The following is a 13347-nucleotide window of genomic DNA, read 5'->3' on the forward strand; positions in this document are numbered from 1 at the left end:
TTAGTCAGGTCCCACGAGGCATGTCCCATGTTTGGGAATACCTCCAGAGGAACTCCGGTTTTGCCATAAAAGGAGCGTTCCTAACTTAAAAAAACACCTCTAACCCACACACCCCTCCTCCTCATTTCACTGTGATGGGAGAAGGAGATTAAGTGAATGTTGTTTTACGAAAGAAAAGACACATGAAAGAATATCCTCGCCCCATTTCACCACATATCAAGACCATTTCTCTGTCATTCTGCTTTTCCACATATTAAAGTCCTCACTTATTTCATTCCCATTTGAAATCATGTCTGCCTTGAGAAAGGGATTTCTGCAATTGGACTTGCTGCCAGTGCCTGGTATGAATCAAGGTTAAAATGGTGCCTTTATTTTGGGAGTCGGAAGAGAAATCATCAAAGTGGTTGCCAACATGATTACTAGCCACAAACTACACCCCATCTCCCTTTGGAAAACGGCCTGACATCTTGGTGGAAAAGGTGCTTGTGTCGCGTTTTAAATATTGGAATGTAGGGTTAAAGTTCAAACACACTCCCGCCATTGGCTTTGTAGGGGACAGGAAACAAACTGTAATTTAAATCACTCCTACTCCTCCCATCTATCTAGAGTGGTTTTCTGTAGGGAGCCGGAGTGGTTTTCCCTGGCCAAGCCCTGGACCCCACACAGTCAGAGGTTCCCAGAGCCAACTCTATGAGAGATAAAACAAGGGGAATCTATACCATGTCTCTGTCCCAAATGGAACCCAATTCCTTACAGGCTGCCATATTGGATGCATATCTCCATATAACACTAGTCCCATTGACAGAAAGCAGGCAGGGGAGTGAAGTGGTCACTAAGTGCTCCTCTCAACATCCCTCCAGCCCTACTGTCACTGGTAGAGAAAATCTCACTGTGTTAAAGATTCATCTTAAATGTGGTTGCGATTTGGCTGGGTGACAACAGTTGCATATACAGTATCATTAAATCAAGTTACACACCAAGTTTATCTCTAGCAGAACAGAGTAGTATAGCAGAACAGAGTAGTATAGCAAGACAGAGTAGTATAGCAGGACAGAGTAGTATAGCAGGACAGAGTAGTATAGCAGGACAGAGTAGTATAGCAGGACAGAGTAGTATAGCAGGACAGAGTAGTATAGCAAGACAGAGTAGTATAGCAGAACAGAGTAGTATAGCAGGACAGAGTAGTATAGAAGGACAGAGTAGTATAGCAGGACAGAGTAGTATAGCAAGACAGAGTAGTATAGCAGAACAGAGTAGTATAGCAGAACAGAGTAGTATAGCAGAACAGAGTAGTATAGCAGGACAGTGTAGTATAGCAGAACAGAGTAGTATAGCAGAACAGAGTAGTATAGCAGGACAGTGTAGTATAGCAGAACAGAGTAGTATAGCAGGACAGTGTAGTATAGCAGAACAGAGTAGTATAGCAGGACAGAGAAGTATAGCAGAACAGAGTAGTATAGCAGGACAGAGTAGTATAGCAGAACAGAGTAGTATAGCAGGACAGAGTAGTATAGCAGGACAGAGTAGTATAGCAGGACAGAGTAGTATAGCAGGACAGAGTAGTATAGCAGAACAGAGTAGTATAGCAGGACAGAGTAGTATAGCAGGACAGAGTAGTATAGCAGGACAGAGTAGTATAGCAGGACAGAGTAGTATAGCAGGACAGAGTAGTATAGCAGAACAGAGTAGTATAGCAGAACAGAGTAGTATAGCAGAACAGAGTAGTATAGCAGGACAGAGTAGTATAGCAGAACAGAGTAGTATAGCAGAACAGAGTAGTATAGCAGAACAGAGTAGTATAGCAGGACAGAGAAGTATAGCAGGACAGAGAAGTATAGCAGAACAGAGTAGTATAGCAGGACAGAGTAGTATAGCAGAACAGAGTAGTATAGCAGGACAGAGAAGGCAACTGTCTTATTTTCATCATCCGTATTATCTTTTTATGTGTTCTCATCTGCTGCTCTGGTACAAACATCACTTTGAGTTTCTGTCAGTTAAAGCGCCTGCTTCGTTTCATTTACTGTAGACTAACAGTTTACGATAAAGACCAAATATAACGGCAGTGTGTTAACCAAGACAGCTGGTGTGTGTGTGTGTGTGTGTGTGTAAGTGAGAACATTTGAGGGATTTGGGGATTGAGGAGGAGACTTTGTGATCTTAATGGCACAGAGCCATTTCCCATTTGCGGCCTTTAGTCAGTCATATGCAGTCGCACACACACATTCATTTTTACATTTACATTTTAGTCATTTAGCAGACACTCTTATCCAGAGCGACTTACAGTAGTGAATGCATACATTTCATAAAAAAATGTTCTGTGCTGGCCCCCCGTGGGAATCGAACCCACAACCCTGGCGTTGCAAACACCATGCTCTACCAACTGAGCTACAGGGAAGGCTGCAACTCACATGCTTCTCCACATCCTCTCCTATGGCACGGCTATTCTTCAGGTACTCTGACAATGGGCCCATCAGCAGCAGGTCAAAGGCCTCCATACACTGGGACTGACCTGGAGAGGCAGGAGGAAGAATGGTGGAAGAATAGAGGGAAGAAGAAGAAAACAATGCCCACAGAGGAGAGGTCAGGCGTTTTTCTACCACAGTATCTTTTCAGAGTTTAATATAGAATATTACATGTTTATAAACGTTCATTGGATAAAGTAGTGTTCCCAGTTGAACCTAGAACCTCACTACCCAATGCTAAACACTGCTGTCACAGTCTGGACCACTACATTTCTACTACTCACCTCCATTGATCCCGTTACATTCCCCGTTGGCCATGCCATTGGACACCTGCATGTTGATGGACACCTGCTCCACACGAATCACGGCCTGCTCCAGCCGCTGCACTAGCGTTTCCATGGCGACGGTCCTGGAACGAAGCAGATAAAGTTAGTGGACTGATATCCATCACTGGGGCTAGTAGCCAGGGCTGGTCATGTTCCCCATGACGTCTCTCTTCTGATTTCAAGAGAAATGCAATACAACCCATTACTTTTCTTCTGTATCTAGATTTATAGGGGTTGGCGAATTTGTAGGGTCAGAGGGACATTTGAAATGCTATAGGACACTTGTGACACTGCAGACACTTAAAAACCCAAAACACGATAGGATTCGTAGGGCCCTGGTGAAAAGTAGTGCACTATAAAGGTAATAGGGTGCAATTTGGAACGCAGGCAGAGTTTTTCTGGAACTCTAGCCATGTGGTCCTTTGCCACAACTTCCGCTACACAATCAATCATATCACATCATGTACACCATACTATAGGTCAGGGATCATCAACTATATTCAGCCGCGGGCCGATTTGTTCTTGAGCGGACGGTCGGGGTTCTGGAACATAATTACAAATAATTTGTAGACTGCAAATTGATCGCAAGAACCCCAAACAGATATAATGTTTGACTAAAACATAATAATTTCAAACCTGGCTTACATTTGTATACGATCACGTCGTGTCTCTCAATGCGTGGGAATACTTGGGAACAGACTTCTTAAATTACAATCTCTTGGAGCTGATTTCCTGGTGTGTTTTTTTTACAACCCAATTAAGATGGTTTGGGATGAGTTGAACCGCAGAGTGGAGGAAAATCAGCCAACAAGTGCTCAGCATATGTGGGAACTTCTTAAAGACTGTTGGAAAAGCATTCCAGGTGAAGCTGGTTGAGAGATTGCCAAGAGTGAGCAAAGCTGTCATCAAGGCAAATGGTGGCTACATTGAAGAATCTCAAATATAACATATATTTTGATTTGTTTAACACTTTTTTGGTTACTACATGATTCCATATGTGTTATTTCATAGTGTTAATGTCTTTACTATTATTCTACAATGTAGAAAACAGTAAAAATAAAGAAAAACCCTTGAATGGGTAGGTGTGTCCAACTTTTGACTGGTACTGTCACGTCCTGACCCTAGTAAGATGTCATTTTCTATAGTAGAGTAGGTCAGGGCGTGACATGGGGGTGTTTTGGGTTGTTCTATGTTTTGTATTTCTATGTTTAAGTTCTAGTTTTTCTATTTCTATGTTGGGATTGTTTGGGTTGATCAACGAGGCAGCTGATCCTCATTGCCTCTGATTAGAGATCATATTTAAGTAGGGGTTTTTCTTCCTGGGTTTTGTGGGTAGTTGTTTTCTGTTTAGTGTATGTCACCTGACGGAACTGTTGTCGGTCGTTTTGTTAAAAAGTCTTAATTAAAAGAAAATATGAGCACTCTACACGCTGCGCCTTGGTCTCCTTTAGACGACCCTCATTACAGATACTGTATATATATATATATATATAAATATATATATATATAAATTAAGTAGTGCGCTGGACCTTTAATACTCCTGTATGAGCACACTGAAATAGCCGTCTGCAGAGCAGGGAGAAAAATTCTGCACCCCCACCGCTAAACATCTTCCCGCGACCATGAGGAGAGAAGGAAAGAAGGGGGCATTTCATTCATACAGAAACAGGGCATTGCTTTCAGTCATCGTCCATGAAAAACCTGCTGATCTATTGGTAGCCCTGTATACTTTAGTAGCAGCATTTTTTTTAAATCAGAGTTCTATGGTCAAAAGTAGTTCACTATAGAGGAGTCCAGGGATAGGGTGCCATTTGGGACTTAGCCATATAAGTTCTCTTCTCTTAGTTGAGGAGAAACCACATCTATCTGGTCACCTGATCCGGTTGTTATCAGTGGAGACTGACCTCATAGGCCAGGCCATTCGCCTGATTGTGTTTCTTCCTCCAGCGTTAGCAAACCAATCCCCATGCAGGGATCGGCTCCAGTGATGTCACCGTCACACAGACTGGATTATGAGTCCTCCCTAACACACACACACACACACACACACACACACACACACACACACACACACACACACACACACACACACACACACACACACACACACACACACACACACACACGGGTGCTGAGGGGAGGACGGCTCATAATAATGGCTGGAATGGAGTGGTATCAAACGTACTGAAACCATGTGTTTGATGTATCCGATACCATTCCACTTATTCCGCTCCAGCCATTACCACGAGCCCGTCCTCCCCAATTAAGGGGCCACCAACCTCCTGTGGTACACACACACACAAATACAGAGACAAACACACACACTTCTCATAATCCAGTCTTATTATGATGGCGCAGGAGGTGATGACTGCCGTTTTACGGGCTCCTTACCAATTGTGCTATTGTATGTGTTTTTTCGCGTTATTTGTAACTTATTTTGTACATAATGTTTCTGCCACCGTCTCTTATGACCGAAAAGAGCTTCTGGATATCAGGACAGCGATCACTCACCTCGTACTGGACGAAGACTTTTTCTTTAACGATCAGATGCAAAGGATTTACTTCAGACACCCAACAAGGCCCAAATCCCCATCATTCGCATGAAGAAGAGACGAAGATATTGGGGACGTAGGTCGGGGTGCCTTGTAAGGATCCGATGGCGAGTGAGTAATCCCCCTCTACCCTCAGTCCTATTAGCCAACGTGCAATCATTGGATAACAAAATGAATTCAAATCAAGACTATCCTACCAACGGGACATTAAAAACTGTAATATCTTATGTTTCACAGAGTCGTGGCTGAACGACAACATGGATAACATACAGCTGGCTGGGTTTTCGGTCCATCTGCAAGATAGAATACCTGCCTCCGGTAAGACAAGGGGTGGTTGTCTGTGTCTATTTGTAAGTAACAGCTGGTGCACAAAATCTAATATTAAGGAAGTCTCTAGGTTTTGCTCGCCTGAGGTAGAGTATCTCATGATAAGCTGTAGACCACACTATTAAACAAGAGAGTTTTCATCTATATTTTTTTGTAGCTGTCTATTTATCACCACAGACTGAGGCTGGCACTAAGACGGCACTCAACGAGCTGTATAAGGCCATAATCAAACAAGAAAATACTCATCCAGAGGCGGCGCTCCTAGTGGCCGGGAACTTTAATGCAGGGAAACTTAAATCCGTTTTACCTAATTTCTACCAACATGTTAAATGTGTAACCAGAGGAAAAAACAAAAACTCTACACCACTTTTACTCCACACACAGAGACGCGTACAAAGCTCTCCCTCACCCTCCATTTGGCAAATCTGACTATAACTATATCCTCCTGATTCCTGCTTGCAAGCAAAAACTAAAGCAGGAAGTACCAGTGACTCGCTAAATAAGGAAGTGCTCATATGACGCAGATGCTAAGCTACAGGACTGTTTTGCTAGCACAGACTGGAATATGTTCCGGGATTCTTCCGACGGCATTGAGGAGTACATCACATCAGTCACTGGCTTAATCAATAAGTGCATTGATGACTTCGTTCCCACAGTGACCGTACGTACATACGCCAACTGATTACAGTCACTTAATGTATTATTACCTCAGTCATATTCTGAATGGATTACAGGCAATATCCGCACTGAGCTAAAGGGTAGAGCTGCCGCTTTCAAGGAGGGGACTCTAACCCGGAAGCATATAAGAAATCCCGCTATGCCCTCCGACGAACCATCAAACAGGTAAAGTGTCAATACAGGACTAAGGTCGAATCGTACTACACCGGCTCTGACGCTCGTCGGATGTGGCAGGGCTTGCAAACTATTACGGACTTCAAAATGAAGCACAGCCGAGAGCTGTTCAGTGACACGAGTCTACCAGACGAGCTAAAAAACGTCTATGCTCGCTATAAGGCAAGCAACACTGAAGCATGCATGAGAGCATAAGCTGTTCCAGGCGACTGTGTGATCACGTTCTCCATAGCCGATGTGAGTAAACAAGTCCACAAGGCCAGACGGATTACAAGGACGTTTACTCCGAGCCTGCGCTGACCAACTGGCAAGTGTCTTCACTGACATTTTCAATCTGTCCCTGACCGAGTCTGTAATACCAACATATTTCAAGCAGACCACCATAGTCCCTGTGCCCAAGAACCCCAAGGTAACCTGCCTAAATGACTACTGTCGTAGCATTGACTATCATTAAATGTGAAGACTCTATATTATCAAATCAATTCTCTGTGTAATTTAGTTTCGCAATTAAAAGAGTCATGTAACTTTAATTAACTAGGAAGTCAGGGCACCACGGAAAATGTTGTTTATAGAGTTTCAATTTCCCGAATATAACTCTTCAGATATTTCCATATCTTATCGATTACAGTCACTTAATGTATTATTACCTCAGTAATATTCTGAATGTCGCAAACCCTTGGATATCTGCACGAACCCTAACATAGATCATGAATCAGCGATATACAAATTGGTTTAATTATTTATTTACTAACTTACTTCATCAATCACAGAATTACATAGACACTAGAGGTCAACCGATTAATCAGAATGGCCGATTAATTAGGGCCGATGTCAAGTTTTCATAACAATCGGTAATCGGCGTTTTTGGACACCGATTGTGTCCGATTTTTAAATGTATTTTTTACCTTTATTTAACAAGGCAAGTCAGTTAAGAACACATTCTTATTTTCGGCCTAGGAACGGTGGGTAAACTGCCTTGTTCAGGGGCAGAACGACAGATTTTTACCTTGTCAGCTCGGGGATTCGATCTTGCAACCTTCTGGTTACTAGTCCAACGCTCTAACCACCTGCCTTACATTGCACTCCACGAGGAGCCTGTGTGGCTCTTGCGTTCTGTTACGCGAGTGCAGCAAGAAGCCAAATTTAATGCTAGCTAGCATTAAATTTATCTTATAAAAAACAATCAACCTTCACAGAATCACTAGTTAACTACACATGGTTGATGATATTACTAGTTTATCTAGCGTGTCCTGCATTGCATATAATCGATGTGGTGCCTGTTAATTTCTCATCGAATCACAGCCTACTTCGCCAAACGGGTGATGATTTAACAAGTGCATTCGCGAAAAAAGCACCATCGTTGCACCAATGTGTACCTAACCATAAACATCAATGCCTTTCTTAAAATCAATACACAAGTATATATTTTTAAACCTGCATATTTTGTTAATATTGCCTGCTAACATGAATTTATTTTAACTAGGGAAATTGTGTCACTTCTCTTGCGTTCTGTGCAACAGAGTCAGGGTATATGCAGCAGTTTGGGCCGTCTGGCTCGTTGCAAACTGTGTGAAGACTATTTCTTCCTAACCAAGTCAGCCAACTTCGCCAAACGGGTTAATTTAACAAAAGCGCATTTGCAAAAAGAGCACAATCGTTGCACGAATGTACCTAACCATAAACATCAATGCCTTTCTTAAAATCAATACACAGAAGTATATTTTTTTAAACCTGCATATTTAGTTAAAAGAAATCCAGGTTAGCAGGCAATATTAAACTAGGGAAATTGTGTCAGTTCACTTGCGTTCATTGCACGCAGAGTTAGGGTATATGCAACAGTTTGGGCCGCCTGGCTCGTTGCGAACTAATTTGCCAGAATTTTACATAATTATGACATAACATTGAAGGTTGTGCAATGTAACAAGAATATTTAGACTTATGGATGTGTAACCAATGTGAAATGGCTAGTTAGTTAGCGGTGGTGCGCGCTAATAGCGTTTCAATCGGTGACGTCACTCGCTCTGAGACCTGAAGTGGTTGTTCCCCTTGCGTTGCAAGGGCCGTGGCTTTTGTGGCGCGATGGGTAACGATGCTTTGTGGGATTTCAGTTGTTGATGTGTGCAAGGGTCCCTGGTTCGAGCCCGGGTTGGGGCGAAGAGAGGGACGGAACCTACACTGTTACATTGGTGCCGTGACCCGGATCATTGGTTGCTGCGGAAAAGGAGGAGGTCAAAAGGGGGGTGAGTGTAACCGATGTGAAATGGCTAGTTAGTTAGCGGTGGTGCGCGCTAATAGCGTTTCAATCAGTGATGTCACTCGCTCTGGTTGTTCCCCTTGCGTTGCAAGGGCCGCGGCTTTTGTGGCACGATGCTTCGTGGGTGTCAGTTGTTGATGTGTGCAAGGGTCCCTGGTTCGAGCCCAGGTTGGGGCGAAGAGAGGGACGGAACCTACACTGTTACAGATGCCACCCGTTAGATAAAATACAGAACAGTTCCGTATTTCACTGAAAGAATAAAAGTTTTGTTTTCGAAATGATAGTTTCCGGATTTGACCATATTAATGACCTAAGGCTCGTATTTCGGTGTGTTATTATGTTATAATTAAGTCTGATTTGATATTTGATAGAGCAGTCTGACTGAGCGGTGGTAGGCAGGTGCAGGCTCGTAAGCATTCATTCAAACAGCACTTTCGTGCGTTTGCCAACAGCTCTTCGCTGTGCTTCAAGCATTGAGCTGGTTATGACTTCAAGCCTATCAACTCCCGAGATTAGGCTGGTGTAACCGATGTGAAATGGCTAGCTAATTAGCGGGGTAAGCGCTAATAGCGTTTCAATCGGTGACGGCACTCGCTCTGAGACCTTGAAGTAGTTGTTCCCCTTGCTCTGCAAGGGCCGCGGAATTTGTGGAGCGATGGGTAACGATGCTTCGAGGGTGGCTGTTGTCGATGTGTTCCTGGTTTGAGCCCAGGTAGGAGCGAGGAGAGGGACGGAAGCTATACTGTTACACTGGCAATACTAAAGTGCCTATAAGAACATCCAATAGTCAAAGGTATATGAAATACAAAATGGTATAGAGAGAAATAGTCCTATAATTCCTATAATAACTACAACCTAAAACTTCTTACCTGGGAATATTGAAGACTCATGTTAAAAGGAACCACCAGCTTTCAAATGTTCTCATGTTCTGAGCAAGGAACTTAAACGTTAGCCTTTTTACCTGGCACATATTGCACTTTTACTTTCTTCTCCAAAACTTTGTTTTTGCATTATTTAAACCAAATTGAACATGTTTCATTATTTATTTGAGGCTAAATTGATTTTATTGATGTATTATATTAAGTTAAAACAAAAGTGTTCATTCAGTATTGTTGTAATTGTCATTTTTACAAAAAAAAAAAAAAATTATAATAATTAAAATCGGACGACTAATCGGTATCGGCTTTTTTTGGTCCCCCAATAATCGGTATCGGCGTTGAAAAATCATAATCGGTCGACCTCTAGTTTGGCTTACCGTGTGTTTCTTTGGCAGAGTTGCCAACCATTTCAACATATAACTACCGCTTCATGTTTTCTGATCTAATGCAAATTTTGTTGGAAGTGGCTTTCATATTAGAGTAGAAAAAGAGGCGTTCCATGACATTTACATTTTTAGTCATTTAGCAGACACTCTTATCCAGAGCGACTTACAGTAGTGAGTGCATACATTTCATACATTTTCATTTCATGCATTTTTTGGGGGGGGACTGGCCCCCCGTGGGAATCGAACCCACAACCCTGGTTTTGCACACACCATGCTGGCGTTGCAAGCACCATGCTCTACCAACTGAGCCACAGGGAAGACGTCGTGACGCCGATGTAAATGTCTGTACTCACGGGGTGTGGTCACTGACTAGTTAAAACTTTATATGAAAACCCATACTCTCATTTAGAAGGCTAACATCACATCTCATCTTTCAAAAGTATTCCCATACTCAATCATTTATTTTATCCAACATTCAGACGCAAACCCCATAATTGAGAAGTGTATACAAACACAGAAACAGTAATGTGTGTCTCCTGTCCTTCATGAGGTCACCAAATGAAACAAACTCAACATGACTGTCCCTTAAATGTCCACGGACCATTCCCACATTCTCAAAAAAAATATAGTTTAATTCTCCAATTTTTGAGATTAGGAGCTTTGGCAAGAAGAATGTATTTGTTCTCCATAGGCTCTCTCGCTCACGTCGTGACACTACTGACCCGTAGCACTAACGTCTGTAGCCATGAAGTGCTTTGAAAGGCTGGTCATGGCTCACATCAACACCATTATCCCAGAAACCCTAGACCTACTCCAATTTGCATACCACCCCAACAGATCCACAGATGATGCAATCTCTATTGCACTCCACACTGCCCTTTGCCACCTAGACAAAAGGAACACCTACAGCTGAATTTGGAGGTTTACATAGACTTAGGTTAGAGTCATTAAAACTCATTTTTCAACCACACCCCAAAATTCTTGTTAACAAACTTTAGTTTTGGCAAGTTGGTTAGGACATCTACTTTGTGCATGACAAGTAATTTTTCCAACAATTGTTTACAGACAGATTATTTCACTTATAATTCCCTGTATCACAATTCCAGTGAGTCAGAAGTTCACATACACTAAGCTAACTGTGCCTTTAAACAGCTTGGAAAATTCTAGAAAATTATGTCATGGCTTTAGAAGCTTCTGATAGGCTAATTGACATCATTTGATTCAATTGAAGGTGTACCTGTGGATGTATTTCAAGGCCTACCTTCAAACTCAGTGCCTCTTCGCTTGACATCATGGGAAAATCAAAAGAAATCAGCCAAGACCTCAGAAAAAACATTGTAGACCACAAGTGTGGTTCATCCTTGCGAGCAATTTCCAAACACCTGAAGGTACCACGTTCATCTGTACAAACAATAGTACGCAAGTATAAGCACCATGGGACCAAGCAGCCGTCATACCGCTCAGGAAGGAGACACGTTCTGTCTCCTAGAGATGAACGTACTTTGGTGCGAAAAGTGCAAATCAATCCCAGAACAACAGCAAAGGACATTGTGAAGATGCTGGAGGAAACAGGTACAAAAGTATCTATATCCACAGTAAAACGAGTCCTATATCGACATAACCTGAAAGGCCGTACAGCAAGGAAGAAGCCATTGCTCCAAAACCGCCATAAAAAAGCCTGACCGTGAAGCACACGGGTGGCAGCATCATATTGTGGGGGTGCTTTGCTGCAGGAGGTACTGGTGCACTTCACAAAATAGATGGCATCATGAGGGAGGGAAATTATGTGGATATATTGAAGCAACATCTCAAGACATCAGTCAAGAAGTTAAAGCTTGGTCGCAAATGGGTCTTCCAAATGGACAATGAGCCCAAGCATACTTTCAAAGTTGTGGAAAAACGGCTTAAGGACAACAAAATCAAGGTATTGGAGTGGCCATCACAAAGCCCTGACCTCAATCCCATAGAACATTTTTGGGCAGAACTGAAAGTGTGTGCGAGCAAGGAGGCCTACAAACCTGACTCAGTTACACCAGCTCTGTCAGGAGGAATGGGCCAAAATTCACCCAACTTATTGTGGGAAGCTTGTGGAAGGCTACCCGAAATGTTTGACCCAAGTACAACAATTTAAAGGCAATGCTCCCAAATACTAATTGAGTGTATGTAAACTTCTGACCCACTGGGAATGTGATGAAAGAAATAAAAGCTGAAATAAATCACTCTCTACTATAATTCTGACATTTCACATTCTTAAAATAAAGTGGTGATCCTAACTGACCTAAGACAGGGAATTTTTACTAGGCTTAAATGTCAGGAATTGTGAAACTGAGTTTAAATGTATTTGACTAAGGTGTATGTAAACCTCCGACTTCAACTGTACGTGAGAATTCTATTCATTGACTACAGCTCAGCGTTCAACTAGTGCCCTCAATACTCATCACTAAGCTAAGAACAATGGGACAAAACACCTCCCTATGCAACTGGATCCTGGATTTCCTGACAGGCCGCCCCCAGGTGGTAAGGGTAGGTAACAACACACCTGCCATGCTGATCCTCAACACGTGGGCCCCTCAGGGGTGCGTGCTCAGTCCCCTCCTGTACTCCCTGTTCACCCATGACTGTGTGGCCAAGCACGACTCCAACACCATCATTAAGTTTGCCGACGACACAACAGTGGTAGGCCTGATCACCGACAACATTGAGACAGCCTATAGGGAGGAGGTCAGAGAGCCGGCAGGGTGGTGTCAGGATAACAACCTCTCCCTCGACGTGATCAAGACAAAAGAGATGATTGTGGACTACAGGAAAAGAAGGACCGAGCAAGCGCCCATTCTCATTGACGGGGCTGTAGTGGAGCAGGTTGCGAGCTTCAAGTTCCTTGGTGTCCACATCACCAACAAACTAGAATGGTCCAAACACACCAAGGCAGTCGTGAAGAGGGCACGACAATGCCTATTCCTCCTCAGGAGACTGAAAAGATTTGGCATGGTGTCACGTCCTGAACATAGAGAGCTCTTATTTTCTATGGTAGAGTAGGTCAGGGCGTGACTGTTTTTTTTTCCTAGATATTATTTTCTATGTGGGGTTCTAGTTTAGTTTTTCTATGTTTTGGTGATTTGTATGATTCCCAATTAGAGGCAGCTGGTTATCGTTGTCTCTAATTGGGGATCATACTTAAGTAGAATTTTTTTCCACCTGTGGGTTATGGGATATTGTTTATGTGTAGTTTATTGTCTTTATTGTTTATGTATATTGCTTAGTTTCACTTTACATTAAAGATGTGGAACGCTACTCATGCTGCACCTTGGTC

The 13347-nt window shown here is 42.7% G+C and overlaps 1 protein-coding gene across 3 annotated transcripts in view; it reads right to left on the reverse strand.

Moving 5' to 3' along the window:
* cap2 (cyclase associated actin cytoskeleton regulatory protein 2) overlaps positions 1-13347 on the reverse strand; it is a 34035-nt gene that overhangs the window by 16586 nt on the left and 4102 nt on the right. For all 3 annotated transcript variants that reach the window (XM_029734769.1, XM_029734771.1, XM_029734770.1), the window contains exons 2-3: positions 2747-2871; positions 2409-2509 (exon numbers count right to left, since the gene is read on the reverse strand). In XM_029734769.1, the coding sequence (XP_029590629.1) occupies positions 2409-2509; positions 2747-2861 (216 nt within the window). In that variant the 5' untranslated portion in view covers positions 2862-2871. The remainder of the gene's footprint in view (positions 1-2408; positions 2510-2746; positions 2872-13347) is intronic.

The sequence above is a fragment of the Salmo trutta genome, chromosome 36, assembly GCF_901001165.1.
Source record: "Salmo trutta chromosome 36, fSalTru1.1, whole genome shotgun sequence".
NCBI lineage: Eukaryota > Metazoa > Chordata > Actinopteri > Salmoniformes > Salmonidae > Salmo > Salmo trutta.